Here is a 15,628-nt window from a genome sequence, read left to right on the forward strand (position 1 = left end):
GAGGCCAGAGCCGGAACAGATGGCTGTCGCCCACCAGAAGGCCTCTCCTGGCGTGTGGCCGGCCCTCCCCCGGAGGCAGGAAGCAGCACGTACTCCTCACCGAGAGTCCATCTCTGCAGGGCCTGGAAGCATGGCTGCAGAGCAGGGTCTCCTGCCGGGGGCGGGAAGGGGCCGGGCCTGCCCCCTTTAGAAGGGGGTCGCCGGGTGACACAGCCCACCCAGTGCCAGAGCTGGGGGCACATGGGCTTCCTACGGAGCTGCAGCAACCCAGAACAGCACACATTGATTACCCTATGGTTCCGGAGGTCAGAAGTCCAGAACGAGTCTGTCTTACGGGCTGAACTGGGTCTGGTTCCTGAAGGAGGCTCCAGGGAGATCCATCTCCTCCCCTATTCCAGCGTCTGCAGGCACCTGCACCCCCTGGCTCATGGCCACATCATCCCGACTTCCGCTTCCAACATCACTTACTCTGCCCTCCCGCCTCCCTCCAACAAGGACCCCTGTGACAACACTGGGCCCCCACCCAGGCAATCCTGAGTAGCACCGAATGTAATCACATCTGCCAAGTCCCTCTTCCCTCGGAAGGTCACACATCCACATGTTCCAAGGATTATTAGGATGTAGACTTCTTGGTGGGGGGCAGGGGGCTATTACTGGCTGACTGCAGGGAGAAACCCCTCAATGATAGAGCAGTCACTCAAGGCCGCCCCACAGCCTCCTCTTGCAGCCTTCCCTCCCAGCCAAGGTAAGGTGATGGAGCCTGTCGCCAGGCAATGAGGCAGCACCTTGCACACGTCACTCAGCCACGCACACTTGCTCTAGGGGGTCGTGGTGGGAAAGACCTGTGCCAGCAGCAGAGCCAGGCAGACAAGGACAGTCTTAGTTGCCTTGTAAGACTGCAGGATGGGATGCAGCTGAAACATTTGTTTAAAGAGTAAGAGTTGGACCAGGCTTCCCAGGTGGCACTAATGGTAAAGAACTGCCTGCCAATTCAGGAGACATAAGAGATGAGGATTCGATCCCTGGGTTGGGAAGATCCTCTGGGGGAGGGCATGGCAACCCACTCCAGTATTCTTGCCTGGAGATTCCCATGGACTGAGGAGCCTAGTGGGCTACAGTCCCTGGGGTTGCAAAGAATCAGACACAACTGAAGCAACTTAGCACGCACCTAACAGTTGGACAATGGTGGTGCACCCATAACATAGAATATGATGCAGACCCCAGGGGAAAAAACCCGACATGGAAAGAGGTCTTTGGCATAAGTGAGGGGAAAAGGAAAACAAGCTACAGAACAAGTTGACAGTACAATTCCATCACCGTGACCTGGAATCCTGTAGGTGTGTTGCAGTTATCTGTGCACATGTTGAAAAAACTGTGATTTCATCTAAGGAGACGGACAGCCCATGGTGGGACATGGCTACTGGGTACTGGTCTGCCTTATTGTGTGAGTGTCCAACTCTTTACAACCCCAGGGACTGTAGCCTGCCAGGTTCCTCTGTCCATGGGATTCTCCCAGCAAGAACACTGGAGTGGGTTGCTATTTCATTCTCCAGGGGATCTTCCCGACCCTGGGATTGAACCCTCATCCCTTGCATTGGCAGGCAGATTCTTTACCACTAGCGCCACCTGGGAAGCCATCTCCCTTATTGCTTTAGTATTTTTACAAGGATGTGTTACTCTTACATTTTAACAAGGAGTGATATGAACGTATTTTAAACCAATAATATACCATGATCACCAGAGCTCTGGGGATGACCTGCTGAAGACCCGTAACTCACAGGAGCAGAGAAGCCACAGCAGGGCTTCTCGGTTGCTCAGTGGTAAAGAATACGCCTGCCAAAGCAGGAGACATGGGTTCTACCCCCGGTCCAGGAAGATCACACATGTCATGAAGCAACTAAGCCTGTGAGCCACAACTATTAAGCCTGCGATTTAGAGCCCGGAAGCCACAACTACTGAAGCCCGTATGCCCTAGAACCTGTGCTCTGCAACAAGAGAAGCCACCGCAATGAGAAGCCTGCACACTGCAACTAAAGAGCAGCCCCTGCTCGTGGCAACTAGAAACAAGCCCGCACAGCAATCAAAAAGAACAGAGAGAGAGAGCGAGAAGCCGCAGCAGAAAGCTTAAAGCAAACAGGTCTCCCCAAGGCCCAGACAGACGCCAGCCCAGGATCGACATAAAAAAGGCGACTGGGGACGTAGAAGCCTATCCCTGAGCAGACCTCACCGAGATTTCATGCACGAAGCCCTCCTGTCCAGGAGCTGGGTTGGATTTTGAGAGCACTTAACGGAAGGCAGCCAGCACCCCTCTATTCACAGAGCCCCCAGTCTGTCTGAAGGGGCTGAGAGCAGGTGCAGGGCAGCAGGCAGCGCCGAGATGTGAGTTCTAGTCCTGCCTGGGCCACCACTCGGCTCTGAGACCAGCTCCGCCCTGCCGGCACGGGGGCCTGACTCTCAGCCAGGCTGCCCCCGGGGCCCGCTCTCCCACCTCGCCGGCGGGGACCAGCCCCGTCCTTCAGAAGGGCCGGCCGGCCTGGCACGAGGATGTGGCATGCAGCCCCCCATGGGTGCGGGAGGGAGGAATGGCTGCCCTCCGCCAAGAACTTGTCATCTTCCACCTAAACGTCAGGTCAAGGTCCCTCCTAGCTCCACCTGCCCACAACTCTGCTCACTCAGCAAAGCATCACAAAACGGAGTTATCAGCTGATGGGCAGCACGTGGGCCTGCGGCCACGGCCCTGCCGACCACCATGACCACCGGTAGCCTCGGCGCACCTCCTGTCCCCACACCCCTGTCCCGCGCGGACCCCGCAGCCTGGAACAGTGAGGCCGCCCCGCCCATACCTCCTCCCCTCTCAGCCCCGAGCACAGCGGTCACTCCCAGGAAGCAGAGCTGGCTCTAAGCTCCAGGCTGCGGGTTTAGTGCCAGAGGGCAGCCTGGCCAAGAAGAGGCGGCGGGGACAGGAGCGTCTGTTTCCCCACCCAGACCCCCCCCTCCAGTCCCCGCAGGGTCTCGGGGTGAGGACAGCGAGCTGTCACATTCACCAGACTCAGGCTCTGGTGTAACCCCCACAATCCAGGGCCTTGGGGGGAATTTACCTCTCCCCCTCTGAAGCCAGCTGACCCACCAAGGCCCCACAGCACACCTGGATCAGGACTGACCACGTCTACAGGAGATCGGGCCCGAGACAGACTAAACCCGCAGGAACTTGTAGTTCTGTCCTGTGGGCTTTGCTTAGGACGCTGCCCTGCTGGACTGCAGTGGGTCCGCCTCTCATCCTGGAGAGTCTGTGGGCACCCAGGAGCAAGAGGGGACCTGTGGTCCTCCCGGGATGGACGATGTGGCTGTGGCTCCTGGGGAACCTGGCCCAGCCCCACGGTGGCCTCGGCCTTGCCTCCAGGTCTCAGAACTGAAGGAGGTGGCCGGGCCCCTGATGATGAGAAGGGGTGGGGCTGAGCATCTTCATTCATTCATTCAGAACCAGCTTCATTCATTCATTCAGAACCAGATTCTGTGCAGACATGACGCTGCTGTGAAGAAGTCCCCAGGGTAGGCCAGCAGGGCCTCTGAGGCCGCCTGTCTCTGCAGACCGACCGGCCAGGCATAACTTCCCCTCAGCCCCGGCACCACATTACCTGACCGGGCAGGAAGCTCCTTCACCTCCCACCTCGGCCGCAGGCATGTCGGCTTCCCCCCGGGGGCCCAGCCAGTACCAGCATCCCAGAGGCTCCCCAGAAATGCAGGTTCTCAGGCCCCACCCAGATCTGCTGAGGCAGAAGCTCTGGGGGTGGGGGAATCTGCATTTCACACATGTCCTGAGGGGGCTGGGGCAGGGCTCTGGAGCCCAGGTGGCATCTCAGTCAAGGAGCTTGGCATCTCTGGGCTGGCTGCCTGCGTGTCCCCGGCGATGCCAGCATGCATGATGGGCAGCGATGATGGGGGCCAGTCTGCAGACCTGGCGCTCAGGAGGAACCCCAGCTCCTCATCTCAGCCGTGTGGCCCGGCCCTGGCCCTAGAAACCAGGATGGGCACGGTTCACCCTGAAACAGAGGGAACAGGACCCCGTCTGGGACCCCGAGCTCCATGCTGCCCCCTTTCCCAGGAAGGCCCGTGCCCATCCTCACGGCAGCCGCCCTCCGGGAGGTCCCCAAACTGGGAGAGAGGACACACACACCGAACCGTTTCTGGCTGGCTCGGCCCGGCGACTGTGCCCTGCTGGGCCCGAGGACGCGGCTTGCTGACGCCAGGCCGGCTCCTGGCCGTGACAGTGACCACAGCCCGCCCAGGGCCAGCCACTCCGCGGCCCCACGCGGCTGCCACGGCCGCTTTCACGCTCCAGTGGAGGGCGGGCCTCGGGGCTCCCGGGCGTCCACTGGCTTCACTCTTCAGAACGGCAGCCTCTGGTCCTTCTCTCTCTTATTTTTTTGAATCTGAGCCCATTGAGAAAACACAGGGAAGTGCAGCTCCTGCCATAGCCTGGAATGGAGGCTCGTCCTCACTGTGTCTGGGGACCGAGGGCACTGTCCCCTCCCACCTCCGACGGTGGCCCAGGGCACCACAAGGCCGCCAGGTTGAGACCACATTAGGGTGTGCATTCACACCCACCTCCCCGCAAGGCTGGAGTGCCAGGGGAGGGGCCAATCCGGTTCAGGGGTCACCTGGGAGGGTGACCGCCGCGCACACCAGGCCCCATACTCGCTGAGGGCACTGCATGCGGCTCCATGTCATCCGTCCACAAGGACCCGGCCCAGAGAGGGTGAGTGCCTTCCCCAGGCTGCTTAGCAGTGGTGGGCCAGGCTGGACGTTCAGCGAGCCAGCACGCAACACACGGAGCCACCCTCAGGCCTTTGCGGCAGGCAGGCGGCTGCATGGGGGTCCAGGTGGGGGTCCTTGGGGAGCTGGCTGTGAGCTCCGCCCACACCACCACCTCCACATACTCCTTCATAGAGACCAGCACCCCCCAGGTTCTGGGGGTGTGTCAGAAAACTGCCCTGCATCCCATGTCCCCAGTTCCAAGAGGTTTACCTGATGACAGACTTTCAAATAAAGTCAGAACTTCCCTGGTGGTCCAGAGGCTAAGACTCCACACTTCCAATGCAGGGGGCCCAGGTTCAATCCCTGGTCAGGGAACTAGATCCCACATGGCGCAACTAAGAGTTCGCACACCACAACTAAAGATCCCACATGCCGCAACAAAGATCGAAGATCCTGTGTACTACAACCAAGACCCAGCGCAGCCAAATAAATAAATATTAGCAAAAATAAAATAGTCAATGCCGGGGAATACTGTCCATGAAATCTTTGTGCTTTTGCCTCACAAGCCCCTAAATTTCTGACCACTCTGTCCCCCTGCCCTGTAAAGTGCCTCGTGTCCACTGAGGTCAACAAGACGAAGAAACACAAAAGGTAAAACATAGACGAACTATTGGAAGGAAAGAAAAACGTCCAACGCCAGCAGGGTCTCTGGGTGATACTTGAGACCTGCCCTCAGGCTGCTCCCTGCCTTTCATGTTCCATTGTCCAGTTTTTCTATGTGGAGCAAGGGTTATATATTCATTAAGGAAAAAATAACTAGGGAACCAAATTTGATTGTAAAATACCAGAGGAGCAGTGATAAACGCTGCTCCTATTTATCGTGCTCCTGAACACTTCTGGGGGAACTGGCAGGGGTGAACAGAGCAGGGCTGGACCCCGACATTCAGGCAGTAATTCCTTCTTCCCCTTGGCTTCTTGGAATGGGTTTCGTTCCCCTCTAAGTCCTTGGATGTGAGTGGCAGATATCCTGCCAACAAACCACAGCTACCTTTTTTTGTTCTTCCAGTGTAGATGGAAGGTCACTGAAAAGCAGAACGAAATGGGCTAAAGTTTTATTAGCGATGAGGTTGGGAAGGCCTGAGCTGTAACTGAGCTGAGTGTCTCCCTGGAATAATCCCAGGCCTGCCCTGGCCGGGAATTCAGAATTATCCAGAAAGACTCAGCGTTTATCCTCCTGGACACCTCCTGTCCGGGCATCCTGAGGCATCTAAAGTGCCCAGACTCCCGTCCCAGGCCCCACGACCCTCGGGGCTGACCCCAGGGCCCTACCCTGACCAGGGAAAGGAGACAGATGGTCGGAAACTCTCGACGCACTCAAGTCAGGAATGGTTCCCTGAGAACCCAGGAGCGTGGCCACCCGGGGGCCCTGGTTTTCAACCGGGTGGCTTCCTTCAACCTGCGGCTGGTGGTTCCTGCTGTCCACGGCCTCCCGCAGCAGCACAGAGCAGACCCAGGCTCACACACTTTCCTCTGCGCTTCCTGGGGGGACCCAGGGGCCCCTTCTACCAGTTCTGAAGTTCTCACCCCTGCACCAATACAAAGACATCTCAACAGCCAACACAGCACCCGCCTGTAGTCAACTCTGGACCCTGCTTAGGGTCTGGAGGCTGCTGAATCCACACAGTGAGTCCCGTGTCCTGCTCAGAACAGCTGATGGCCGACAGCACCAAGTTGCAAGTGACTCCTGGGCCGGCGCCCACAGCCTGGCCCTGTTCACTTGGCGCCATCTCCAGGACCCACGGAGAATCTGGGCCTCGGGCTGGGGTGGCTGGGACAGCTCCTTCACCCCCTGGCTCCCATATCCCTGCAGCACCGGGAACTCCATGCCCACCTGGGAATGCAGCCATGAGGGCACACACCTTCCTCTCAGCCAGCAGCTGTGCTATACATCCTACCAAGAGAATGGCCAACATCGTTCTCCACCAAACACCAGCATATAAAACAAGGAAGAGAGAGGAAGGGAGGTTTGCTCCATTTGAGGGGAGGCTGTAAGACCCAGAGCCTCCTCAGACCAACCATCTCCTTGCTCCACCTCTGAGAACCTCCGAGGAACCCCAGGGTTCCACCGGGCATAGTTTGAGAAACACGTGTGTATGCCTCAAACCAGGCAGCACCCCACCCCCAATGCCGCCTCTCACCCTCCTACCTGGAGGCCGCGATCTCCGCCTTCTGCTTGGCGATGGTGGCCGCCCGCTCGGCCGCCTCCACGGCCCGGTCCACCTTCTCGCGGATCTTGCTGGCGCGCAGCGGGATGAGGTTCTTGCGCTTGCCGCTCACGAGGATGTTCTGTTTGTACTTGCCCTCCTCCTTGGTGCCGTCGGGGAAGGTCATGCAGCCGTAACCATGCCGCCGGTTGCCCGCCCACTCGCCCTCGTACTTGAGCCCGTCCGAGCGCTGGCTCACGCCGAAGCCCGAGCGCTTGTCGCTCTTCCACTCGCCCACGTAGGTCTCGGTGGTGGTGGCGTCGATGTCGTCCTCGATGGCCGACAGCTCGGCCTCGCCCTCACCCAGGCTGATGGTGGAGTGGATGTCGCTGGCCGTGGAGCTGACTGAGCTCATGCCGGCCTCGCTGCGGAAGGAGCTCTGCTTGCTGCGCTGGCTGGCCAGGCTGCTCTTGGACTCCGACTTGCGCAGCTTCAGCCCGCTCAGCAGCGAGCGCCGGAACAGCCCCTTCTTCTTACTCTTGAGGATCTCGGAATCGCTGTGTGCCACCAGCACGAAGCCCCCGCGGGACACGGCGGGGCTGCCGGCCACGGCAGGGGAGGCGTCGGGGTGAAGCGCCGCGCCATTGGTGTGCTCGCTGCGCAGGGAGTTGATGGAGGTCCTCAGGGGCGAGCGGATGACCGCCGCCATGCCGTAGGGGACACTCTGCCGCACGCCGTAGCCCTGGCGCATGCCGCCGACCCACTGGCCCTGGTAGGTCCCTGCGGAGACAAACGAGAGGGTGAGGCTTGCGGGCGGGAGGGGTGATGCGGCCGCCACGGTTCGCCCCGTCCTGGGGCAACTCAGCCAGGTTTACATCGAGGCAGACAGACTGTCAGCCCCCAGGTGGTTTGACGATTTCTATCACGGGTGGTCATTTTTTTGTGTGCTGTCTAAAGTATACCATTTTTTTTTTAATTTATTTATTTTTTATTAAAGGATAATTGCTTTACAGAATTTTGCTGTTTTCTGTCAAAACTCAACATGAATCAGCCATCGGTATACATATATCCCCTCCCTTTTGAAATTCCCTCCCATCTCCCTCCCCATCCCACCCCTCTAGATTGATACAGAGCCCCTGTTTGCGTTTCCTGAGCCATACAGCAAATTCCTGTTGGCTATCTATTTTACATATGGTAATGTAAGTTTCCATGTTACTCACCGGTGGTCATTTTTAAAGACCCTTCCCTCCTGTTTCTCGCAGCTGAATTCTGCTTCCTTAGGGCTCGGGGAGGGGGAGAGGGTAAGAATCCGATGCAGTCGGGAGTGAACTGCAGAGCTCCTTAGGCACGTGGGCATGAGGAAAGGTGTGGGAGAGACGAAGAAGCACACCCTGGGTGAGCGGCTCCATGCTGGCCTGGTGGGGCCCACGAGTGACAGCTACAAGGACACAGAGCCAGGCTACAGACTGGGTACTGACGAGGCAGTCTTGGAAGGTAGTGAGTTCCCCATTGCTGGAGGCATCCAAGAAGAGCTGGGAAGACCACCACACCTGAAGGCATGAATATTGGCAGCCTGATGTCTCCAAAAGAATCCAAAGTGGAGACTCAGACACTCGTACCCACACAAGCCCAGCAGCTTACTCACAAAAGCCAGAGAAAATGTGGTCCATCCAACAATGAAACATCATGCAGCCTTCAAGAGGAAGGCCATCCTGCCATTTGCTACAACGTGGATGAACCCTGAGGATACTGCACTCAGTGAAATAAACCTGTCACAAAGGACACTCGCTATTTGATTCCTCTCACAGGAGATACCCAGGAGTCAAACCAGAGAGCCTGAATGTAAATGGCGGGGCTGGGGCTGGGGGCAGGAAATGGGCAATTATTGCTTAATGGGTACAGAGTTACTGTCTAGGGGGACAGCAGTCCTGAAAGCAGAGAGACATGATGGCTGTGTGACACTGTAAGAGTGATTGACGCCACTGAATTGTGCACTTAGAAATGGTGCAAGTGGCGAGTTTTATGTTGTCTATATATCTTACCACAGTCAAGCTAAAACGTCACAGCACTGGGCTTATATTCTTGCTCTGCTTATTGGCTGTGTGACTCTAATAGGACGGGTCTCCATTTCTCATTCAGTCGGTAGTTATGCAAATTAAATGACACTCAGCACACAGCAGGGCAGGGCTCCCCACCTTCTTCCGTCCTGCCACCACCCCCCCAATACCAACAGCTTTTCCTACCTGGGGCCACAGCTGCACATGCTGGGGCAGAGGCGGGACTTGCACCCTGGGCTGTGAGAGGGACGCTGGACTAGACTTTCGGTCCTGGATGGCTCCTCCCTTCCTGGGTGGGTGGCTGTGAGAAGCTGGCCCTTTAAGGCCAGACCCTTCCGCCAGACAGCGGCCTTCCTGTGGTCAGTTCAAGCTGGGAGCCAGCTGCTGTTGCAGGGATCTCTCGCTCCCAGCTTCCTGCCACTTCCACTTATGGGTTGGAGACAGATAAAACACAGGACTCCCAGTTAAATCTGAATTCCACATGGACAAGTAATTTTTAGAGAATGTTACATGGGACATACTTAGGCTAGAAACGACTGGGCTGATGATCTGAAATTCAGGGTTAACTAAGTGTCCCGTGGGTTTATTTGCTGAATCTAGCCACCCCCGCTGGGGTCTCCCATGATGTCACCCCGGGTTTCTCTGGCAGCCCCCCCACAAAGCTGAGGATGCTCTTGCATGAAGAGACTCAGCCACCTCCCCACCAGCATCCCTGCACCCGCTCAAGACAGGCTGAGCGTATAACTGAGGACACACGGGGGTTCTATCCACAGCCTTGCGGAGGCCGTGGGTGTAGGGGTAGAAGGAGGAGTTAGGAGTGGGGCAGACACAGGATCGAGTCCCAGCTCCACTCTTTCTGCATCTGTGACCTTGGGAATGTCTGCTTTAAGTCCCCATGCCTCAGTTTCCTCACCTGTAAAACAGGGAAGGTGGCTGTGGGGATTAAATGCAGTAATCCACGTAAAGTGTGGAAAGGCTGTTAACGCTCAAGAAACAGCATCTATTGTTCATCATTGTCATCAAAACCTTAGGGATACGTAAAACTGAATCCCCTTGCTGTACACTTGTAACTATCACAACACTGTAAATCAACTATACTCCAATATAAAACAAAAAGTTTACAAAATGAAAGAAAATTTGGTTAAGGAAGAAAACCTTAGGAATAAACAGCACTTTACCTGGCAGGTGAGGAAACTGAGGCTCAGAGAGTGACAGGATTCAACCCCAGGGTTCGCGTCCTCCCCCTGCCAGGGCTCTGCACACAGTGAGGTCCTGCCCACCTTCGTCCAGAGGGTGCCAGGCTGGAAGCCACTCTTGGCATCCTGCGAGGTGCGGGCCACCTCTATCCCTGAGAAAATGAGTGCCCACACTCCCTCCCTCAGATGAAAGGGTGATAACAGGGGGGCATCGGGAAGCGGGCCTCCCTGTGCCGATCTCGGAGTCTGCACAACTTCCCCGCAGGCTGGAAGGCATCGTTTCACCTTCCAGACATGGATGTGGAGTCTATTGCATACGCGGAGACAAAAGCAAGCAGCAGCTTGCTCTGAGAGTCGGTGTAGGCAAAGCAAGGGTCTCAGGTGGGGATTCGAGCCTCCCTCCCACTCTGAGCTCCCAGGTCCTGCTGCCCTGGCCTTCCACAAGCCACGCAGCCCTGCAGAGCTGAGTCTGTTTTCACATCAGCAAAAAAGTTGCTCGGCATACTATTTCCTGAATTCCGTGATTCCAGAGGTCACTGGACAGGTGAGCCCAGGCTGGAGAGGGTCAGAGATGTGTGCACAGGGTGTGCCCAGACAGGAACGAATGCTGAAGAAAAGGGCCTGCACAGCCAGCCTCCGCTTTAAAATACACGGCCTCAAAGGACAGTCCAGGGAGATAGAAGGTTGGTGGTCGCCAGGGGCTGGGGGAGGGGGGATGAGAGTGACAGCTATTGGGGTCAGGGTTTCCTTTTGGGGTGATGAAGGCGGTCTGGAATTAGACAGATGCTAATAACCGGTAGCAGAAAAATGAACGGAAGCACAGTGAGAAATGGGCTCCCCAGGCTGTGCTAGGGGTAGAGAACCCTCCTGCCAGTGCAGAAGATGTAAGAGACGCTGGTTCGATCCCTGGGTTGGGAAGATCCCCTGGAGGAGGACATGGCAACCCACTCCGTTATTCTGGCCTAGAGAATCCCATGGACAGAGGAGCCTGGCAGGCTACCGTCCATGGGGTCACAAAGAGTCAGACACGACTGAAGCAACTTCGCAAGCACAGTGAGAAACATATCAAGACAGAAGATGAGCTGGTCATATTATAGGTGATTTGAGCAGAGTGAGGGCGTCAGGGCTTTGAAACAAATGCCTGTGGTTTCTGGGGCCCTGCTGGGCCAGTCTGCCCAGCAGTGCTGGAGCCTGGGGCGTGGGCACCGGGAGTCAGGAGGCCCGAGTTCAGAGCCGGGGCTTTCCACTTACTCAAGACCTGGGGTCCTCACTCCACCTCTCAGATCTCCTAATTCACCCGTGACATGGGGGTGACAACCATAACCATCCTCTAGACACATGGAGCTGTGGGTGTGGCCTCCTGCATACGGTGTGACGCGGGCAGCTGAGCTTTCCTTGCTCAGGGCTTGCAGTTTTATTGTATTTGCACTTTTGTTCCCAGCTGGAACACATTTCTGAATTTACAGCTGACGTCAGTAAGAAAAATGGATTTCGATATTACAGAAATACGCTCCTGATCAGCTCTGCTGTGACCTGCTGGGGTAGCTGGGCCCGGCTTCGGGGCTGGTCCAGATCAGGAGAAAGAAGACAAGTCTTCAGCCAGGAGCCAGCTTCTCCCAAAGCAGCGTTCTGGGTGGGCCCCTGCTGGGCCAGGTCCTTTCTTCTCCTCCCATCTCTTTTTCTTATTTGGGGCCAGCAGAGGACGGCTTGAAATCAAACCCCTGGTTCCCCATGGCTATTTCATTGAATCTGGTCGGTTATTGAAAAAGACTAAGTCCATTGTTTTGTTTTATATCCCAAGCAGCTTGCATGTGGAAAGACAGAAGCCAGCCCAGTGCAGAGAGAAGATCACGTGTGGCCCCGGCAGGGGCCCCCTTGCGGTGCTGCGGGGTCAGTCTGGGTGGTGCAGACCCCAGGGCAGGGGCAACTTCCTGTCTGCACTCTGTACCCCGACCCAGGGCCCCGCAAGCCCTGTCTGCCCCTCACAGGGAGACACCCAGATGAAGATGAATCATCCAGGGCGCACCTGGGGGTAGGGGACAGGTAACCTCGGGGGGGGGGGGGTAGAGTGGCAAGCAGGTGAGCCACTTAGGGACTCTGCACATTGCAGTGAAGATGAGGGATGACCCGCGTCACCCAGAACTCACAACCAGATCTCAGTGGCCCTCAGGTTAGGAAACAAACCTCCCAAATGTGGCCTGTGAGATGCCAACTGGAGTGACCCAGGCCTGCAGAGAAGAGCCAATGAGGTTTAAACACCAGCAGGTCTCAGGCTTGTGAGGCTGTGTCCAACATCCCCCGAACTCCTGGCCACAACCCCTGCGTTCCTGATGAGACTTCCGGGAAGGCCAACACTGGGCTCAGGGACCCACTCGAGAGCCATTGCAACCATCACTCTGGGCACACTGTGGACACTGGCGCCGTCTGGTTCTGGACATCACCGGGTCCAAATTCAAAAGCTGGTTCTGCCCCACGGCCCTCAGCCAGCAGATCTCCAGGCCTCACCTCTGCTGCCGGCCTCCTGGGTGGTGTGCCCAGTCTGCTCTTGCTGACTTATTCAGGTCTCCCCAGGGCCCGCGCATCTCTCACACGGTTTTATTTTCTTATTCTGAAACCCCTCCCCACCCTCATCCACTGACGTTCTTCCAACACATTCATCATAGACACAATGCGTTTAACTATCAATGTTGTGATAGTTTCAAGGACCAGTCTGGGGACAATACAGGTCAGTCCAGCCAGATGCTGTGTCCTCCAAGAGCAAGCCCTGGGCGGGACGGGGACTATTCTTCCTGGGAGGGGCATGGAGCCCACAGCAGACACGGGAGGGGGCTCAGGCCAGGGCCCCATCCTGGAAGGATGCTCACCCACGGCACCTGACGGTGAGTGGCAGGAAAGAGCCCTACCTAGGGGAAAACTGGAGGGAATCATGGGAAATGCAGGGTGTGGACACCAAATAGTAAATCCTCATAGAGATAAGATGTTGCATCTTCAAAATGAGAACCAAATGCAATTTTTTAAAAAAGAAAAAAAAATCAGAGAAAAAGAGTTCCTGGAAATTAAAAGTGTAATGGCCAAAATAAAAATTTTGATGTGAGTTGGATGATAAAGTCAAGGAAACCTTTCAGAAACTAGAACAAAAAGAGGTAGGCAAAGTAGTGAGAGATAGTGAGAAGAAATTTAGAGCCATCCATGAGTCATATAGAAGGCTTCAAATCTATACACCAGAAGTTCCAGAAAGCAAGGAAGGAAAATTACCAAAGATGTAAAATGGGAAAGTGTCCCAGAATTGAAGGATGTGAGCGTCCAGGCTGAAAGGGCTCAAGACACCCTGCAGGACAAAAGAGAGAGACACAGGCCAAGTCCAGTGAAACTTCAGAACTTCAGTGAACAAAGGAAGTTCCCAAGTGCTTCCAGAGAAGAAAAAGAGGCTTAACCCGAAGGACTGAGAGAATGGCGTGAGACCTTTCTACAGCAGTACTGAGACCAAGACCTTGGGGAACTCCACTCAAATTCGGAACAAAAATGATTTTCCATCTAAAACTACATATACAACCAGTCGAACAAGTAATTAAGCCATAACAACTATCTTCCATGCATCCTTTCTCAGGAAGCTACTGCAGGATGTACTCCACCAAAAAGAGGAAGCAAACCACGGAAGAGGGAGGACACAGGGGGGTCCAACAAACATGAGGGAAAACAAGTTTATATATGCACACAAAAACATCACGGGTCTGAGGGCCCAATTATACATTATTTTTTCCAATGGTAAAAACTACAGTGGTTGAGTCCACAGATGCAGAACTGCAGATACTGTGGAACTGCATACACTGAGGTTGACTTACACATAGATTTTCAAATTCGTGGAGGGTTGGAGCCCCTCATCCTGACACTATCCAAGGGTCAATTGTACATAACTTACAGCAAGCAATGAAAGAAAATATACAAATACGAAATGTGTGTATACTATATATACATAGAGGATTTGGTAGATTTGTTCAGACAAAAAGCTGTATGGAGTAGTATTTTTACTGAGCATTTGGAAGGTGGGGAAAGAAATAACCAGCATAGCGGTGAGTATTCCCGCCTGTCATGTGGGAGACAGGGGTTCGATTCCCTGACGGGGGAGCCAGGGCTTCCCTGGTAGCTCAGTTGGTAAAGAATCTATCTGCAACACAGTAGACCCCAGTTCATTCGATTCCTGGGTTGGAAAGATCCCCTGGAGAAGGGATAGGCTACCCATTCCAGTATTCTTGAGTTTCCCTGGTGGCTTAGATGGTAAAGAATCCATCTGCAATGGGGGAGACCTGGGTTCAATCCCTGGGTTGGGAAGATACCCTGGAGAAGGGAATGGCTACCTACTCCAGTATTCTTGCCTGGAGAATTCCATGGACAGAGGAGCCTGGTGGGCTATAGTCGATGGGGTCACAAACAGTTGGACATGACTGAGAGACTTTCACTTCACACATTTGAAAAAAATGAGGCAGTTACTAACTTGTGCTGCACAGGAGAAGTACTTAAGTATATACAGAATCAGTGCTTTGCTTGCTTGCGCCAGTAATAAGTAATGCTTAATAGTCTTGTAACAATGACAACTCACAACAAATTTAACAGAAGAATTGTAAACATGCTGAAACAGTTAAAGAAGGGAAGAGGAAGTTGGTTCTAAAACACTGAGAATCTTTTATTTAAGTCTGTCTCAATTATACATATAAATATACATAGGCTATGCTGACTCTTTGTTGCTGTACACAGACTTTCTCTAGTTGTGGTGTGTGGCTTCTGGTTGTGGGGGCTTCTCTTGTGGCAGAGCATGGGCTCTAGGGCAAGTAGGCTTCAGTAGTTGCAGCACACGGGCTCAGTAGTTGTGGCTCGTGGGCTTAGCTGCCCCTAGGCACGTGGAATCTTAGTTCCCGGATCAGGGATAAAACCTATGTCCCTGGCGTTGGCAGGTGGATTCTTAACCATTGGACCACCAGGCAAGTTCCAAGACTGAGAATCTTCACCTAAGAGTCTCACGTGACTCTTAGGAAATCAGTGCGTGCGTGTTCAGTCGCTCAGTTGTGTCTAACTCTTTGCAGTCAGTACCTAACAGCTAAAAGAGATGACGAACCAAGGTAGCAGTCAGCACACAGATGTAGAACCTCGGAGGTGAGTCTCTGAAGACACAGCTGCAGGAGTTTGAAGTTGTAGTTCTGGGCAGCAGTAGGGGTCCGGATCCTGCTGATTTTGTTCTAAGTGCTATTGCTTGTATCACCCACTGACATCTTAAACTATGAGCACATCATCATGATAAAGATTAAATTTTTCAAGGGGGATGAGACTTTCATGAGAAAATTCTCACAACAGTGGTCTTATGCCTGTTTCCCCAGCTGTAGAAACTAAGCCTCAGGATTTGTGTCTCATGGGGGCCTGAAGG

The 15,628-nt window shown here is 54.8% G+C and overlaps 1 protein-coding gene across 1 annotated transcript in view; it reads right to left on the reverse strand.

The window, feature by feature from the left end:
* Positions 1–15,628, reverse strand: part of JPH3 (junctophilin 3) — a 73,882-nt gene that overhangs the window by 35,321 nt on the left and 22,933 nt on the right. Inside the window, exon 2 of the mRNA XM_081513348.1 lies at positions 6,962–7,739. Within this exon, the coding sequence (XP_081369474.1) occupies positions 6,962–7,739 (778 nt within the window). The remainder of the gene's footprint in view (positions 1–6,961; positions 7,740–15,628) is intronic.

The sequence above is a fragment of the Giraffa tippelskirchi genome, chromosome 7 (genome assembly GCF_054371585.1).
Source record: "Giraffa tippelskirchi isolate mGirTip1 chromosome 7, T2T-mGirTip1v1.2.pri, whole genome shotgun sequence".
Lineage (NCBI taxonomy): Eukaryota > Metazoa > Chordata > Mammalia > Artiodactyla > Giraffidae > Giraffa > Giraffa tippelskirchi.